The 19,423-nt window shown below is 49.5% G+C and overlaps 1 protein-coding gene across 4 annotated transcripts in view; it reads left to right on the top strand.

Moving 5' to 3' along the window:
• PFKP (phosphofructokinase, platelet) overlaps window positions 1-19,423 on the top strand; it is a 66,014-nt gene that overhangs the window by 14,084 nt on the left and 32,507 nt on the right. For all 4 annotated transcript variants that reach the window (XM_050805460.1, XM_050805462.1, XM_050805459.1 and 1 more), the window contains exons 3-5: window positions 14,577-14,654; window positions 17,027-17,216; window positions 19,044-19,209. In XM_050805460.1, coding sequence (XP_050661417.1) covers window positions 14,577-14,654; window positions 17,027-17,216; window positions 19,044-19,209 — 434 coding nt within the window. The remainder of the gene's footprint in view (window positions 1-14,576; window positions 14,655-17,026; window positions 17,217-19,043; window positions 19,210-19,423) is intronic.

The following is a 19,423-nucleotide window of genomic DNA, read 5'->3' on the forward strand; positions in this document are numbered from 1 at the left end:
CAATACACTCCTCTACCCCCTTCCCCAGCACAGTCTTCCACCCAGTCCCCAGCACAGTCCTCCACCCAGTCCCCAGCACAGTCTTCCACCCAGTCTCCAGCATAGTCCTCCACCCCTCTCCCCATCACAGTCCTCCACCCAGTCCCCAGCACAGTCTTCCACCCAGTCCCCAGCACAGTCCTCCACCCAGTCTCCAGTACAGTCTTCCACCCAGTCTCCAGTACACTCCTCCACCCCCTTCTCCAGCACAGTCCTCCACCTGGTCCCCAGCACAGTCTTCCACCCAGTCTCCAGCACAGTCCTCCACCCCTCTCCCCAGCACAGTCCTCCACCCCCTCCCCAGCACAGTCCTCCACCCCCCTCCCCAGCACAGTCTTCTACCCCCCAGTGCAGTCCTCCACCCCCCTCCCCAGCGCAGTCCTCCACCCCCCTCCCCAGCGCAGCCCTCCACCCCCCTCCCCAGAGCAGCCCTCCAACCCCCTCCCCAGCGCAGCCCCCCCCCCAGCGCAGTCCTCCACCCCCCTCCCCGGCGCAGCCCTCCACCCCCCTCCCCGGCACAGTCCTCCACCCCCCTCCCCAGCGCAGCACCCCCCTCCCCAGCGCAGCCCTCCACCCCCCTCCCCGGCACAGTCCTCCACCCAGTCCCCAGCACAGTTTTCCACCCAGTCTCCAGCACAGTCCTCCAACCCCTCCCCAGCATAGTCCTCCACCACCCCCTTCCCCAGTACAGTCCTCCACCCCTTTCCCCAGCACAGTCCTCCATCCCCCTCCCCAGCACAGTCCTCCACCACCCCCTTCCCCAGCACAGTCTTCCACCCCTTTCCCCAGCACAGTCCTCTACCCCCTCCCCAGCACAGTCTTCCACCCAGTCTCCAGCACAATCCTCCACCCAGTCTCCAGTACACTCCTCCACCCCCTTCCCCAGCACAGTCCTCCACCCCCCTCCCCAGCACAGTCCTCCACCCAGTCCCCAGCACAGTCCTCCACCCAGTCTCCAGTACACTCCTCCACCCCCTTCCCCAGCACAGTCCTCCACCCCCCTCCCCAGCACAGTCCTCCACCCGGTCCCCAGCGTTGAAATTTGCACACAGACTTCCAGAAGAGGCCGTCACCTGCACCTGACACCAGCCAGCTTGGTTTCTGCTGCTGCTGCAGCGTGTACATGTGCATACACTGAATACCCTGAATTTGTTTCCTTTGCCTTTTGTTTTTTTTGGGGGGTGGGAGAGAGGGTGGGTGTGATCTGCCTTGGACTTTGGGAGACGGTACCACACCCGTCCTGAGAGCCGCTCTTAGTACAGAAATGTGGTTTTAAAAACTGTTTGGGGATGGAGTATCCCGAGATGAGTTTTTTCTATTATAATTTGCAAAATGTTTTTAAATTCATGAGACTTGTAGTTCCTAGAATGTTTCCCAGGACACCTTGTGATTTTAGCAGCTGCTCCTGTTCCCGCGGCCCTGACGCTGTTGTGTGTTGAGTGGAAGGAAGTCCCCTCACAGAAGTGGCGGCCCGAACACTCACAGGGACTCTGGGTGCAGAGGAAAGGAAGGAAGTGACCTCTGTTATTTCACAGATAAACCGACTCATCTTGGTTCACTTTCTCCATGTCACCACTCAGCATTTTCAGGGCCAGGAACAGCGTTAGACCCCCGAACCCTGGCCTCCAGCCAGAGGTGAGGAGTGATTTACCCCCTCAGGACACTCACTCGTGTGTAATTTACCCCTCAGGACACTCACCGGTGTGTGGTTTACCCCTCAGGACACTCTCCGGTATGTGATTTACCTCTCAGGACACTCTCCGGTATGTGATTTACCTCTCAGGACACTCTCCGGTGTGTGATTTACCCCTCAGGACATTCTCCCGTGTGTGATTTACCCCTCAGGACACTCTCCAGTGTTTGGAGCGTTTTTGGATTGTCCCATTATTGAAAGGATTGTCCCTGGAATGTACTGGGGAGAGGCCAGTGATGCTGCCACACCATCTAGGATGGACGGGATCACACCCCACAAAAATGGTCCGGACCCAAACGTTGACAGAAGCAAGGCTGAGGGACTCTGCACTAAACCAAGGGCACGCTGGGTTTGGTTTCGATGTTGTTAGTTGAGTATGGGTGCGGGGAGTGAGGCCGACGGGACTGTGAGCGCCTAATCTTGGATGCAGTCACTGGCGCACTTTAGTCTTTCTTGATGTAAGGTTTGTGTTTTTGTGGCAGTTGTCAGGTGTCTGATTTTTATTGGTCACTGTGTGCTGTAGTCGCCCATCTGTTTCCTGGTGGGATTGAGATGTCCTCAGACCTGTGCCTGTCTGCGTGGCAAGTGCCAGAATTAAGGAGTTGGTATGGAACACACTGGGAGGCCTACCCTGGAGGCCCTGGGCTTTCTCTGCTTTTTGTTTCATTCTTTTTGAGACAGAGTCTTGCCCTGTGTCACCAGGCTGGAGTGCAGTGGTATGATCTCGGCTCGCTGCAACCTCCACCTCCCAGGTTCAAGTGATTCTCCTGCCTCAGCCTCCTGAGTAGCTGGGATTACAGGCATCCGCCACCATGCCTGGCTAATTTTTGTATTTTTGGTAGAGACGGGGTTTCATTCTGTTGGCCAGGCTAGTCTTGAACAGCTGACCCCAAGTGATCCACCCACCTTGGCCTCCCAAAGTGCTGGGATTACAGGTGTGGGCCACCTCACCCGGCTCGTAGGCCCTGGGCTTTCTTCAGAGGTAAACCCCATCTGTTCTCTCTGTCTCAGCTGGGAGGGCTGGGGCTCTAAGGCCCATCCATGTGACTCCATGGCCGCAGGTGCTATCTGGACGAGGTCTGGACAACCTCGTCCGGCGGGGATCGTGCCTCTTCCTGCCCCTGCCCTCGGTGGCGAAGGCGGGGTTCTGACTCTGAGATCTCATTTCCTTTAGAGAAATTCAAGGAATTTCTGCAATTCCTTTGCTGAGATGTGGCCGAAATGAATCCTTGTGTGCAAATGGTGTTTTGGGGAAATTCTCATTTTTATGATAACTTTTCTAGTAAGTGGCACTTTCGAAGCTGTCTAGGGAGCAGAGCCAAATGGACTATTTATTAATTTTGGCACAAAGAACAATCAGGCTTTTGGAGTTATCTTACTGAGGGAGATAGGAGCAGCCTGGGGATCGGCTCATTTGAGCCCAAATTGCCTCTCTGACACCCTCCCCGCCAGCCCCAGAAGGTGGGAAATCCTTGTGAACGGGTCCTGTTCCTCACCTCCCTCCAGAGGTAGCCCAGGCATCAGCCTAACTCTGGGCGCCTTGGGAACATAAATTCTCATGGACCCTCAGAACGCCAGGACTTTGTATGAATGGTGGGTTCTTTACCCAGTTGTAGCAGTAAGTGTTGAATCCATTTAGGGTATCATCATTTTGCTGTTACAGATGTAAAAATCCTGTATCTTTAATTCTAAGATAGAAAACACGCTAAAATCTGCGAGTGTTTTCCTAACTGGGCAGCAAAGTCCCGGCTGACCTGGAGCGTGTTACATGGGGGTGATCCCATCCCCCAGCCGAGGTGGCGCCTCCCACCTCTCTCTGCAGGAGTGGGTTTGATGCTGAGCACACACTCCCAAGGGCCCAGGATAGAGGTTCAGTAACACACACGGTGACGGCTCCCACCTCTCTCTGCAGGGATGGGTTTGATGCTGAGCACACTCCCAAGGGCCCAGAGTACAGGTGCAGTAACACACACTGCTTTTTAAAACATTTTTTATTTTTAATTATTATGAATACATAATAGTTGTACCTATTTATGGGGTACATGTGATTTTCAAAATTTTTTTTATTGAAGTAAAATATGTGTATATCATTTAACATCTTTACTATTTGTGGGCATAGAGTTCAGTAATAGTAAATACATTTACAGTCTTTTCTTCCCTTTTATCCTTTCTTTTCCCCACCCCTCCCTTTCCATACCTCTGATAATTGCAGTTCTCTTCTCTATGAGATCAACTCCATTGGCTCCCATGTGTGAGTGAGAACACGCAATGTTTTTCTTTTTATGCCTTGCTTATTTCTTATTTCTTTTTCTTTTTTTTGATACAGTTTTGCTCTGTTGCCCAGGCTGCAGTGCAGTGGCACCATCTCAGCTCACTGCAACCTCTTCCTCCTGGGTTCAGGCGATCCTCCTGCCTCAGCCTCCTGAGTAGCTGGGATTCCAGGCACCCGCCCCCATGCCTGGCTAGTTTTTTGTATTTTTAGTAGAGGCGGGGTTTCACCGTGTTGGCCAGGCTGGTCCCAAACTCCTGACCTCAGGTGATCCTGCCCGCCTGTGCCTCCCAAAGTGCCGGGATTACAAGCATGAACCACCATGCCCATATGCCTGGCTTATTTCACTTAACGGTAAAGCACTTTCATCCCCATTGCCACAAATGACGGGGTTTTCCCCTTTATGGGTGAACAGTGTTGTGTTGTGGGCACGCACCACGTTTTCTGTGTCCATTCATCCACTGACAGGCGCTGAGGCTGATTCCACACTGGGCGGTGGTGATCAGGAGTGAACATGGGAGTGCAGAGGTCTCTCTGTGCCGATTCCCTTTCTCGGGGTATATACCCAGCGGTGGGGCTGCTGGCTTGTGGGAGAGTTCCAGGCATGTCATATTCTCATACAAGCATGTGATGCATTATGATAAAATCAGGGTAATTAGCATATCCATCACCAAGATCGTTTCTATGTTAGGAACATTCCAGTTTTACTCTTTTAGTTATTTTGAAACATTATACATTATTATGTATACGTTATACATTATATATAATATGAATTATATATGTATTATACATATTGTATACAGTGTTACACATTATGTGTACATCGTTATGTATAACTTTGTTGTATATTATTATTATTTTTTGAGATGGAGTCTCGCTTTGTTATCCAGGCTGTAGTTCAGTGGCACGATCTCAGCTCACTGCAAACTCTGCCTCCCGGGTTCACACCATTCTCCTGCCTCAGCCTCACGAGTAGCTGGGACTACAGATGCCCGCCATCATGCCCGGCTAATTTTTTGTATTTTTACTAGAGACAGGGTTTCACTATTAGCCAGGATGGTCTGGATCTCCTGACCTCGTGATCGACCCGCCTCGGCCTCCCAAAGTGCTGGGATTACAGGCGTGAGCCACTGCGCACGGCCTATTATGTATTATTAAACATTATTATACATCATTAACTGTAGTTCCCCTATAGTGTCACTCACCCCTGGATTTTATCCCTTCTATCTCAAACTGTCTTTACGCCCCCCTGCTCCCCACTACTTTTCTCAGCCTCTGGTAACCATCATTCTGTTCTGTGTCTCTGCGAGATCAGTTCTAACTCTGTCTTCATGAGATCAATTTTTTATTTAAGCTTTAACGGATGAGTAAGAGCGTGCAGTATTTGTCTTTCTGTGACTGGCTTATTTCACCTAATTTCTGCCTGTTCCATCCATGTTGCACTAAATGACAGGATTTTATTCTCTTTTATTGGCTGAATAATATTCTGTTGTATATCAAGATGTGGAATCAAGCTAAGTGACCATCAGTGGGTGCATGGATAAAATGTGGTGTATATACGCAATGGAATATTTTTTCAGCCGTAAAAAAGCCTGCTTTTTAAAATCCCAAGCCTTCTGCGTCCTGGTGTGCCTGTCAGTCCTGGGTTTTGGGTGAGCAGTCGTGGGCCTGCAGGAAGTACTCTGGTGACTGTGGACCCATAAATCAACGTTTCGTTTTTGTGTGCTCATCTGTACAGTAGAAATCGTGTGTGCCCTCCTGTCTGCCTGGTAGAAAGGACTTGGAGAAGTCTTGAGACTAACGGGGCAGAGGCGCTGTTTGACTCCTTGTCAGGGATGAGATGTGCACGCCTTTGACTCCGTGGGTGTGTGACCAGGTGGGGAAACGGGGTCTGCACCTGCACACATCTGTTCATAGGTGGCTCTGCATTGAAGAGGCCCAGCCCCGTCCCTGGCCCACTCTCCAGGTCATACCCACAGGCTGGGCTTCTCTCTGAGTCTCAGGCTATGGCATCTGGGGCTGGGCAATTCTTGGTGGGGGGGGTCCTTTGAACCACAAGAAGCTGAGCAGCACCTCTGCGTCCACCCACCCCATAACCACGGCAGTCAAAGATGTCCTTACATCTCCAACATCAGTGAATGTCCTCTGGGGGGAAAAAATCACTCTTTTTGGGTACCATTGTTCTAGACCTATTTGGGCTCGAATTGAGAAGATGTTATGTTTTATTTTTTTTGAGCATGACTCAGTAATGTATCCAACAGAATTTTTCACCTATACTCTAGTTTCTAACCTACAGCTCTCTAGGTTACCAACAGACCAAAACAATTAAACAGGTTACTATTAATTAAAGGGGCTTGTTTTTTCCTTTAGTAGTACATGTGTAAAGAAAGTATTAATCTGGAAACAGTGGCATTTCTGCTGAAAGCCTGGCCTTGATCGACTGAGCCCTGCTGTCTGGCCGCTGCTTGCGCTCCTGTAAACCTGGGCCAAGCCTACGTGTGAGGCATGCCAAGCCTTGGGCTCCCTTCCAGGGAGACTCGGGGAGGTTTGCCAGTTAACCCATTCTTTTCTACCTGGTGAACCAATTGTTTGTTCTTTCTTTTTTCTCTGAAGCTAAGGTTTTTCCTTAGAAGCCTACAAATGGCTTTAGTTTCTTGGAGATCATCATCTCCAAGATGTTGATCTCATATACCAAGTATATCAGATGCTTTGACCCAAAGGCCATGCCCAGGATAAACTACCCTGGCTCCGGTGGGTCAAAACCAGGCTGGGGCAAGTCAGTTGGTTAACCCAGGGCTGCCGCTGTGGCTGCAGAGAAGAGTCGACTCCTTGCATTTGGTTTCATTCATGGATTTAATATCCTGTTGTCGAAGATTTTCCTGCAGAGTTAAAAAATTGTTCATCTTATTATAGTTCTTCAAATGTGACTCACTTAAGATTCTTGCCGAGCACCGTGGCTCATACTTGTAGTCCCAGCACTTTGGGAGGCTGAGGCGGACGGATCATTTGAGGTCAGGAGTTAAAGACCAGTCTGGCCAACATGACGGAACTCCGTCTCTACTGAAAACACAACAGGTAGCTGGGTGTGGTGTAATCCTTGGAAGGCTGAAGCTTGAACTCAGGAGGTGGAGGTTGCAGTGAGCCTAGATTTGCACCACTGCATTCCAGCGTGGGTGACAGAACGAGACTGTGTCAAAAAAGAAAAAAGTCTTTTATCTTAATTTTTTGTTTGTTTGTTTTAAAGTTTGGTTCCGCTCTGGACAGCTGTTTGTAAATATTATCAGAGCCTTTGTCATCATCCACACCCTAAAGAAAGGCTAGGAATAATTCTGATCATTTTATCAGCTAGTTCCTTCCATGATTAAAAACAACACATTCAAAAGGTGTCAGATAAGTGATGCCTTTTTATGTTGAAGGGATAACGGGTGTTGGAACAGCATCAGCATCCAGCCTGTGGTCTTCCCAGATGTGCTGCCACAGAGCCTGTGCCACCCGCCTCCTCCCCCAAGCTCAGCTCAGGTGCCCGAGGGTCTCCATCTCCCCACACCCCCTGGTCAGCAGCTCTGTCCCTGCACCCAGACAGGCCAACCCTTCTGAGCTTGAAATATCAGCATGTGATCTTAGCTACCCTTGTTTCAGCCCTGAGCATTACAGCTTGACTTACTATACCAATACACAAACCATTAACTTATCAATGAATTGATTGGCATCATGCTTCCCCTCCTTAGTCGGTCTCATGGAGGTAGAGAGTAGGATGATAGAGAGCAGAGGCTGGGAAGGGGGTGTGGACAGGAGGGGGTACAGAGAGGTGGACAGGTGCAAACATATGCTTAGATAGAAGGAGTAGGTTCCAGGGTAATAGCAGAGTAGCCTGGCTGTGTTAGCAACAGCGTATTAATATATTTCAGAGTAACTGGGGGAGAGGACTGGAAATGTTCTGAATGCGTAGAATTTAAAAATACCCAGGGTGACGGACACCCCAGTACCCTAATCTGGTCATTACAGGTTCTGTGCGTTCAACAAAGACTCACATGCACCCCACAAATATGTAAAATAATATGTGTCAATAAAATTTAAAACATACGGGGGAAAAGCCTTTCCCTTCCTGATAGAAACCCTTCGTTTGCCATAGGAAATATTTCTTTTTGAATAAAATGAACCTCCCGCTTTTACAATTTTTTAAAGTGAGAAATCTCACACTTGGGACCCCAAATAAACACCTTTTCCCCAGAAGTGCTGCTGCCCCCCTGTCTGAGGAAGAGGGTGGAGGGGCCTCTCCTAATCCAGAGGATTCCTGAGCTCGTGGGATGTGTGGATGGGGGTGGCCATGGAAAGCAGTTGGCAAGACAAAGACCAGGTGATAGCACTGGCCCTGACTTTTGGGGCTATGTCTGATTTTTTTTTGTTTTTAATTTGTCTCACCCCTGCCATCCCTGAGTGTGGCCCCTACCTTCCCCCAACAGTGTTGAAAGACCAAGTTTGTCCACATCCCATTCAGTCACATCTCTTTGATGTTTTAAACATAACTATTTCTGCCTGTTAACTTCCTTGAAGTGAAAACTATTCAGCCACTCCATTTCTGTCTAAAAATAAGTGATGCTTGAGCACAGCACTGTGCAGTTTCTTACGTGTAGCTGTTCGTGACCTGACTCTGCAGGGTCTTGACCAGAGCCCATGCCTTCCACTAACACGCGTGTGTGCTCACCGAGCTAGCTGACTCCCAGAAGGCCAGTTCAGACGGCCTGGGTCTGCTCTGCACTCCCTGCCTATCGCTGGAACATTGTCCAACAAAATCTATGCATCCAGGCTGATGGTAACCACAGGAACAAGCATTGTCTTTTATTACATGTTTATACGCCAGCCAGGTCCCATGCTGAATTCTTCATGTATGATCTGCCTTCATCCCACCACCACGTACGCCATTGCCCGTGGCTTCAGACAGTCTGGTTCCAGTCAACATTGCAGACTGCAGAAGAGCGTCATCTCCGTTCACCGCCACCTCCCACCACTGTGCTCAGCTGAATGAGCCCGGGGGAGGGGGGGTCTTTGCTATAAGGCCACTGCTGGGCCAGTGCTTAGAACTCTCTCTCTACTGGGGAGGAAGGGTGACTGGCTTCGCTCCTGCTGGGGCTGTTGGTTGTACAACTTACCTGGAATTGTGCACTCTTAGCTTTGGCTTAAAGAAATCTGTGATGCCAGAGGGCTAAATACATCATGCTGTTGCCTTATTGGTCTTCCACAGAAGCAAGTGCAGGACCATACGATGGTGTGTCGTGTTCTAACCTATTTCAGAATTTTACAGTTGACTGAGTCTCCCAAGAAGAAATCCTGAGGCTGCTCTATAGAAATTTTATATCAAGTAATGAAATCAGTGAGTGTGCTTTGCTGGGGTGATTGGTAGGGTCTCTGGACAAGAGCGTTCCTTCAGAGTCTTGGTGGGGAGGTGAGCAGGGCTTGGGGTGTGTACTGGCGCGGGGCTGTTTAATCTCAGGCTCTGCCTCTGAATTTCCTAGAGACAGGATAAAACCACGATTCCTGGCCTTTGAAAACCATTGACATAGTGAACTTCCTGCCGCCTCTCTTTCATGCACACCTAGTTTTGAACGCTGGTGTTTCCTGAGTCTAAGCCTAGGTAGCCGTTCGGAGCTGACCTCTCTGCATGCGTGCCCTGAATTCTAGAGGTGAAACATTTTAATTTATTAAGGAATATTGTAGCTTTAGGTTCTGTGGGGGAGGGAAAAGGATTAAACTAGGGAAAGCTTGATTCTGTAGGAAACAAAAAAAAAATAGTAGGACCGGCGCGGTGGCTCACACCTGTAATTCCAGCACTTTGGGAGGCCGAGGCGGGCGGATCACGAGGTCAGATCGAGACCATCCTGGCTAACACAGTGAAAACCTGTCTCTACTAAAAATACACACACACAAAAAGCCAGGCATGGTGGCGGGCGCCTGTAGTCCCAGCTACTCGGGAGGCTGAGGCAGGAGAATGGCGTGAACCCAGGAGGCGGAGCTTGCAGTGAGCCGAGGTCACGCCACTGCACTCCAGCCTGGGTGACAGAGCGAGACTCCATCCCCCCGTCCCCCCCACAAAAAAATTAATATTTACTCAGAAGCAGCAAAGCCCATAAATCTCTAAATGCAGTCACTATGTCTGCAGGAAGCTGGTGATAACATTATCTGGAAGACACTTTTAAAGTCTGTTATCTCCAGTAGCTTATTTTCTTCTGGTAGTGGGAATGTTCACCATTTGGAGTTAGTTGAGTGAAGAATTCAGGAAATCAGATTGGAAAAAAGCATTATCTGGTTGAGAAGACACATGGGCCCATCCAACAAGCATTCTGAAAGAAAAAGCCTACTGCTGCCACACAGCAGTATAATTTCCCTTTGTCTGTAACTTAAAAAAAAAAACAATACATCTGAGATGTCCGAGAAAGCCATCCATAGGTGAACTAGTTTACTCCATTTATGATGGATTCAGTGAATGCCTAAAAATTCTGGCCAAAACCACCTCTACATATGGAACAATCTCCTACCTGGTTAGAAGACTGTGGTTATTTTGGCACGGCCCAAAACAATTTCGAATAAGTTACAATGACTTCAGAGCCTGTGGCATGTTCTTAGATGTGATCAAATGACTCAGTATAAAAATTCTATCGGCCGATGGATCCGATGCAGCCAACAAGGAGCGCTAAGGTTCATCTTGTGAGTCAGAGTCCACAAGACAGAGAGTGTTACTTTGGCCAGAAAACTGAGATAAGGTTAAAGGTTTTATGCTCTGTTTTTCCTATGTGAGTCATAAAACTGGCTTGGAAGGCAAATTCCAAAAGGGTGTTTTAGGAAACATGTGGTCTTTGGCTGTAGTAAGATAAATATTCAGCCTTCTAAGAAGACTTCAAAAGAGAAAACTCATCTGAATTTCTACGTTGTAGTACGTTTGGGCAAAATGAGTCTTCCTAATTTAGTAATATCTTCCTTGCTGGTGAAAGACAGCTTAGAACTGTGGTTGGTGGTTACTTTTCACATGTTCCATGGGCATCGTGACTTTGCAAATTAAAGAATGAGTCATTTCCTAGCAACTTAGCTGACGCATGCACTAGACAGGCAGCTTTGGGGGCGGCACTCAAAGTCCTCCCTTTTAATTTTTTAATTGTTTTCTTTGCCATATGCATCTATGCAACACAAAATAATGAAATTATTTTTAGAGAACGTTTTACTTTTCAAAATGTTGTGGTTTGCAGAGCAGTTTTATTACTCTAGAGGCTAGGGGATTCGTTACCATGTTTGATTAAATCCGTATTTAAATTCTGTGAACTCATGCAGGGAAAGGCAATTGTTTGGTTCCCACTATGGCATATTAAGTAGTAAAGTGCCGGGTGGCGGTTGACTTGGAAGCAGCGTCTGGGATAGCACGTGCTCCAGGAATACTCTGAAAGCTGATGCCGTGAGGGGTGCACGGTTGACTCCTGGGCCTGAGATGGCCTCAGGATGCTGCAGCAGCCTTGGTGGCATCCTTTTAGCAGGGCAGCGGCTGGGACTGGCGCCTTCCCCTCAGTCTCTTTATTTACCAGGAAACTGCATGCACAGAAATGACTGCAGCAGCTCTGGGTGTGGGAATTTAGAGCTGTCCGTTTTCAGTTTTGCCAGAGCCCCAGGGTTATGGCCACTCTACATCCCGGGCCACCCAGGGAGGTCCTGGTTTCTGCTGTGGTTCAGGCCTCATCATGGGCCATCTTTTCTCTCCTCCTGAGATGTGGGCTTGGAGGATGGGATGTCGTCCCTCTAAGAAGGGTCCGTTTCAGCATGGTGGTGTAGGCTCTGACTCTTCGGCCCAGGTCACATGCCTGCTTCCTTGTTTCCTTGCCCCACAAGCTTCATGGAAGTGAATCTGGAAAGTCAAGATCACCATAGATGCAGTTTGTTCAGCGTTGCTCCCAGACCTGAAGAACGGGGTGCTCTGTTGTACGCGCAGCATGAAGCATAATTCTTAGCAGAAACCTGGGAGTTTGGGGTGGTAGAGATCACTAAAAATGCAACCCCAAGGCTAGGTTATCTCTTTATTTATGTATCCACCCACCCACCCTCCTACCTATTGTACTTCAAATATTCTAAGGAATATGGCCTCCAGGAGTCACTCACGGCTTTGCATGCGGCCGTCTGTGCCTGGTGCGTCTTTGTGTGGACTACAGCACCCGCAGCAGGACAGAACAGAAACGGTGCCTCCCAGGGTGCCCTGTGCAGAGGGGAGGCCTGCGTCCGACCTCACACTTGCTCACCCTCACCCTCCAGTGGGACAGCTACACTGAGCTCATCTGCACTGCAAGGGAAATCTGTTTTCAGAGCAAGGGGAGACAATAATAATAATAATCCCTCGAGTGAGACTGGGCTATGTTTAGAAGATGTTTCACTGCTTTGCCATGGAGGTAGGGGCCTGGTGATGAGCAGTGCCTATACCAGCCTGTGAGCCAGTGGCTGGGTGCCTGGGGGATGTCTCAGGAGGTGCAGACGGGGCTGCCATCGCTGAAATGAACCAGCTCTGCTTTGGGTTCTGTTCCATTCCAGACTGTTTTCTCCTTTCTTGTTTATTACATGTATGACACTAAATTATAAACACACACGTGGCCAGGCGTGGTGGCTCACACCTGTAATCCCAGCACTTCAGGAGGCCCAGGCAGGCAGATCACCTGAGGTCAGGAGTTGGAAACCAGCCTGGCCAACATGGTGAAACCCTGTCTCTACTGGGGAAAAAAAAAAAAAAAAAAAAAAAAAAAAGCCAGATGTGGTAGTGTGTGCCTATAATCCCAGCTACTCCAGAGGCTGAGGTAGGAGAATCACTTGAACCCGGGAGATGTAGGTTGCAGTGAGCCAAGATTGCACCACTGCACTGCAGCCTGGGCGACAGAGCAAGACTCTGTCTCAAAATAAAATAAACATATATGTATATATAATGTTTCTGATGGAAATTTACATTTATAAATATAAGTATACAAATTGGCCAGCTATCAAGGTGCCTGCACCATTGATTAATTTATATACAGAACTCCGTAATCTATGAATCATTTCCTTTTTAAAAACTTTTCTTCCTTTTTTCTGTCCTCCTGACCCTCACTAAGGAGGGCTTATGAATCCAACAATAATCTATTGTGAACTTTTCTAAATCCCTAATAGTTATTCCTTCTTAAGGTTAAATCCTGTGGAAGGCGAGTTACATAGATGAAGGTACCAATAGGCATTGCTGCATTTCCTAATCTTGTAGATTCTGTGGAGAAAAAGATGGGGATGCATTTAGCATTGAAAGGTAATTGTCCTTGGGCTTCTTCTATCAATACGTCCTCACATGTTGATATCTGATTCCCTAATGCAGTGCAGTGTCATTAATGGAGGGTAAGGCAGACAATTATTATTCGGCTGTGCTGTTTAATAATATTTAATATATATCTCAAGTGGCCCAGGTTGCCTTGGCAGATGGAGCCCCTGACAAAATGCTCCCTTGTATGTCCTGTGGTCGACAACACTGTATGCCTGTGAGTTTGTGCTGAAGTATGATAAACACGTTGGGTGAACGTGACCCCTTTCAACCTCTCGGGAAACACTGGGCCATAGGAGAATGGCTTGATTCCTCGTTGCACTCGCAGGCTGAGTCTAGGCAGAAGTTCCCATTACTAGGGACTCAGTGTGAGGACTTTCCCACAGTTCCCTGCTTTCCTCCAGCGCTGGGGCAGAAGTTCCCACTACTAGGGACTCGGTGTGAGGGCCTTCCCACAGTTCCCTGCTTTCACGCAGCTCTGGGACAGAAGTTCCCATTACTAGGGACTCGGTGTGAGGGCCTTCCCACAGTTCCCTGCTTTCACGCAGCTCTGGGGCAGAAGTTCCCATTACTAGGGACTCGGTGTGAGGGCCTTCCCACAGTTCCCTGCTTTCACCCAGCGCTGGGGCAGAAGTTCCCATTACTAGGGACTCGGTGTGAGGGCCTTCCCACAGTTCCCTGCTTTCCTCCAGCGCTGGGGCAGAAGTTCCCATTACTAGGGACTTGGTGTGAGGGCCTTCCCACAATTCCCTGCTTTCACCCAGCGCTGGGGCAGAAGTTCCCATTACTAGGGACTCCGTGTGAGGGCCTTCCCACAATTCCCTGCTTTCACCCAGCGCTGGGGCAGAAGTTCCCATTACTAGGGACTCGGTGTGAGGGGCCTTCCCACAGTTCCCTGCTTTCATCCAGCGCTGGGGCAGAAGTTCCCATTACTAGGGACTCGGTGTGAGGGGCCTTCCCACAGTTCCCTGCTTTCCTCCAGCGCTGGGGCAGAAGTTCCCATTACTAGGGACTCGGTGTGAGGACTTCCCCACAATTCCCTGCTTTCACCCAGCGCTGGGGCAGAAGTTCCCATTACTAGGGACTCGGTGTGAGGGGCCTTCCCACAGTTCCCTGCTTTCCTCCAGCGCTGGAACTGCCCTGTCCTCTGACCAGCGGACGCTCAGGATCTAACATTCACTGTTATTTTTCCCATTTTATATAGTTTAAGGATCACTTCCCATTTAGTGAAGTTTATCTCAGTTTTAAAAGATTCTCCCTTTCTCCCCTAGGGCTACCAGGGCATGGTGGACGGAGGCGCGAACATCGCGGAGGCCGACTGGGAGAGCGTCTCCAGCATCCTGCAAGTGGTGCGTACTGGGCTGCTGTCCACAGGGTTCTCTGGGTTGGAGACTCTTTCATGTGTAGTAAATTCCCAGAACACTTGAGCTCAGATCAGTTGATAGAGATTATGTGGACAGAACAGACTGTGAGAAGCTCTTTACTTTTGGTTTGATCTTTAGAAATGCATGTGTTAATCTGTGACTCTCTTTGAGTATTTGCTAATAGAAATAATCCAAATCGGTGCCTCCCCGCTGAAGACACTCGTGGGGCCCACACCTTCCTGCTGGTCTCAGGCTCTCTCTGCACTGGGCGCCTCCTGATTTCTGCCATATCAGAAGGGAGGTGGAGGGAATTTTGACAACCACAGAAGTTAGGTGGAGCAACATTTGCAAAACATCAGGACGTTGTGGGCTGAATTCACACAGGGGAGCATTTCGATTCTGTGGTCGTGATTGACGTAGGAAGACGTGAACAGAGGGCTGAAGTGTGTGTGTGTATCAGTGAGTTTGTGTTTCTGCATGTGGTATATGTGGTGTGTGAATCTCAGTGTGTATGTAACTGAGTTTGGTGTGTGTCTGTATGTAGGTGTGTGAGTCTGAGTATGTGTGGTTTGCCCGTGTGTATGTGTTAACTGTGTGAGTTTGTGGCTAGTGAGTGTGTATCTGTGTGTGGGATGTGTGTATATGTGGTTTCCTTGTACGTGTAGGTGTGTGTGGTGTCTGTGTGTGTGTGGTGTGTCTGTGTGTGGCGTGCCTGTGTGGGGGGTGTGTGTGTATGTGTAGGTGTGTGTGGTGTGTGTGTGTGTGAGCAAGCGAGCGAGGGAATGGGAATGGCACCCACTCCTCTGCAGTCCAGTTATCCTGGTTTCGTTCCCAAGTTGCAGCCACCTCTTTTGTCTTTTTGGTGGGAGTTTCTGGGTTGCTGACTCTACCTCCCATCGTGCCGGCTTTCATGCTGCCCCCTGGCTTTTTGTCCGGGCAGAGTCTGGAGAGCACCCCTGCCCTGCTCTGCGCCCCTACCCTCACCTGCCTTGGGGACCGGGTTGTAAGTGGTCTCGGTCACACTTGGTGCTGGTGACACAGGATCGTGTGGAGTGAATTTCAGTTTTTATGACCTTTTCATAATGCTTTGACAAATTAAATGATGGTAGGTTTCATGTAAAAATATAAACTTTTCTGGGATTTGGAATAGTAATAAGTCTCCATATGTGAAAAGGAGCTGTGTGCATGTACCATTGGTGTATTGAAACACACACACATAGGCCAGGCACGGTGGCTCACGCCTGTAATCCCAGCACTTTGGGAGGCTGAGGTGGGCGGATCACGAGGTCAGGAGATGGAGACCATCCTGGCTAACAAGGTGAAACCCCGTCTCTACTAAAAATACAAAAAAAAAAACAAACAAACAAAAAAAAACAGGTATGGTGGCGGGTGCCTGTAATCCCAGCTACCAGGGAAGCCGAGGCAGGAGAATGGCGTGAACCCAGGAGCGGAGCTTGCAGTGAGCCAAGATTGCGCCACTGCACTCCAGCCTGGGTGACAGAGTGAGACTCTGTCTCAAGAAAAAAAAAAAAAGGAAGAAGCAGGCAGTCACATCAATGCAGGGGTTTCCTGGGAGCTGCCTGCAGACTGAAGTCAGGGAGAGCCCTTGCCTCCAGCGCGGAGACAACCCCTGCTGCGCTTATGAGCACCTTGCTTGACGAAGTCAGCGTGCGTCTAGGGATCCAGTCTGGACTGGAGTTTGTTGGTGCATTCATGATTTTATTTAAATGAATCCTGCATTTGTCAATCCCATCAATTCTTAGTTTTTGGAAAACCAAGTGTGATGAATCATGGTCTATGTCCCCTGGAAGTCTGGATGAAATAATTTAAGTTCCTGAACACATAGCTCTTTAAAAGGGGCAGCGGGTATGTGGTGCAAAAAAAAAATCCCCTTGGCCCCAGGTTCCTGCTGGTTTTACCTGTAGGTGCTGTAAGGGGAGACTGGAGGGAGAGCCTGGCCACTGGTCACGCCACTTCCCTTGTCCTGGCCGGCGTGCTTGGTGGTCAGTGGGTTCGTCTTTGGTTCCACATGCATCTGGTTGAGCTCACTGGCCCGTGCTGGGGCGGCTGCTGTGACCCCACAGGCTGGTTCCTGCTCCATGTATTTAACTGATGGCTGCTGTGTGTCTGGCTCCTCCCCTCCCTGGCTCCTCCTGGTGTGATGCGCCTGTCTTTGTGGAATGCTGGTCTGGGACTAAAAACAGGAAAATCATAGTCTTTCATAGCTAGTTACTGACAAGGTGAAAATGAGAAAAACGTGAATTCCAGCCCCTGTTTATAGTCAGCCTGTGTGCGCCATCCACCTGGCTTTCTGTCATGCTGTGAGGAGATGAGTAAGCTGGTGTCGTCTTTCCCAGGGCGGGACGATCATTGGCAGTGCGCGGTGCCAGGCCTTCCGCACGCGGGAAGGCCGCCTGAAGGCCGCCTGCAACCTGCTGCAACGCGGCATCACCAACCTGTGTGTGATCGGCGGGGACGGGAGCCTCACCGGGGCCAACCTCTTCCGGAAGGAGTGGAGCGGGCTGCTGGAGGAGCTGGCCAGGAATGGTGAGTGGACGCCTGCTCCCGTGTCCTGCGGGTTTTGGTCCTGTTTCAGAGCTTTGGAACGGACACGTTTCCCTCTTCACTGCAGCGGAAGCACCTGTTCTCACAGATCTTCCAGTCACCATCTCAGGACTTTTTATGATCTCAAAACACAACAGCAGCAATCATAAGAATGCTAGTAATTTAACCTTACCATGTGCCAGGCACCGTTTGACCTTTGACACAGATAGTTTTATGGAATCCTCACGACAGCCATCCAAGTCAGTTTTTAGATCATCCCATTTACAGATGAGGAATCAAATAGCCACTCGGCTGTGGGGTGGGCCAGGTCCCCAGCAGCCTGGGACACCAGTGTCCGCCTTTCAGCCCTCACAGTGTATCTCTCCAGCTCGCTGGGGTCCCTTAGAACTGAAGTTCTCACAAGACTTTATTTATTTAGATACATTTCTGCCAATACATCATCTGGTACCACCTTTGACACTACTTAGGAAAGCGTTTCTGAGAGTCCTGTGTGTATGTAGGTTTTTTGGTTTGCTTGTTTTGAGACGGAGTCTGTCTCCCTTGCCCAGGCTGGAGTGCAGTGATGCGATTTTGGCTCACTGCAGCCTCTGCCTTCTGGGTTCTAGCGATTCTCCTGCCTCCTTCTCTTCCTCCTGAGTAGCCAGGATCACAGACATGCACCACCACACCCGGCTAACTTTTTTTTGTATTTTTGGTAGAGACGGGGTTCCATCGTGTTGGCCAGGCTGGTCTCGAACTCCTGACCACAGGTCATCCACCCACCTCGGCCTCCCAAAGTGTAGTTTTTCTCCCTTGAAGCAGTTGTTATGTAATTTCAATGCAATATTAAATATGACCAGGGAAGCATATTGTTTAATAGCAACTTGATGAGAGGCGGTTTTGAGGCAAAGCAACTGTCTCCAGGCTTGTGAACATCCTTGTAGGGGACGGAGAACGCTGCCCGCTGGAAGCAGCCAGGCCTCACAGTTCTTGCTTGTCCACATCGTCCTGGTCTGGCACAGCCCACTGAGTGTACAGAGCAGGACAGCGGCCACGAGTCCGGGCCTAAGCTTGTCCCTGGCCCTTCGATGGTTCCGACTCCCTTTATGCAGAGCTGCGCAGCCCAGGTCTGTCCTGAGTGCGCGGTAGATGCCCACCCACGATCCAGCTTCCCACAGATGCGTGAGAAATCAGTGTGAAGATGGCCTAGTGTCTTAGATTCTCAATTCCATAATTGTAACATATCCGTGTTCAAAGCCGTGTCATTCTCGGAAGCTGTTGCCAGGAAATACTGAGATTTTTGTTTACCAATTGCAAATGTGGATCCTTCCTTTTATTTTTCGAATCCACTGCTCTTGTCTAAGTGCCAGGTGACCGTGCCCATTGTGTGTAACTGCTGCCAGCTTTGTCTGGCTTCTCTTTCCTTAACTATGCAGAATCCGGTTGCATTGAGTTCTGAGGAAATAAAGAATTGACCTGGGCAGTGGCTCACACCTATAATCCCAGCCCTGTGGGAGGCCAAGGCAGGACGGTCTCTTGAGCCCAGGAATTTAAGACCAGCCTGGGCAACATAGAGTCTGGCTCTACCAAAAAATTAAGAAATCAGCCAGGCATAGTTCTAACTTCTCAGGAGACTGAGGCAGGAGGATCGCCTGAGCCCAGGAGTTCAAGGCTGCAGCGAGCTATGATGGTGCCACTGCACTCCAGCCTGGTCAACAGAGTGAGACCCTGTCTCAAAAAAATGATAATACATAAATGATACCAGTAACAAATCAAAGAGTTTAGAGTGTTTGTTTAGGGTGGTTGTGTTGCTGTTTGCTCCCCACGCAGGCCAGATCGATAAGGAGGCCGTGCAGAAGTACGCCTACCTCAACGTGGTGGGCATGGTGGGCTCCATTGACAATGATTTCTGTGGCACCGACATGACCATCGGCACTGACTCCGCCCTGCATAGGATCATCGAGGTCATTGACGCCATCATGACCACGGCCCAGAGGTAAAGCACTCAGAGGAACCGGCGGGAGGCCACGTGGGGCCCGATGTGTGCCCAGCTCAGATGTTACCCAGGGCTCTAGAACATTCTGCAGATTGGGTGTCCTGGTGCTGGCTCGTAACTTGACTTTTAGGAACTATTGCCAGAAAATTGTTCTCTGGTCTGCTTTCCATTTTTAATTTTAAAACATTCCTTGTTTTTAACCCGATGATAAAAG

This window comes from Macaca thibetana, chromosome 9 (genome assembly GCF_024542745.1).
Source record: "Macaca thibetana thibetana isolate TM-01 chromosome 9, ASM2454274v1, whole genome shotgun sequence".
Classification (NCBI taxonomy): domain Eukaryota; kingdom Metazoa; phylum Chordata; class Mammalia; order Primates; family Cercopithecidae; genus Macaca; species Macaca thibetana.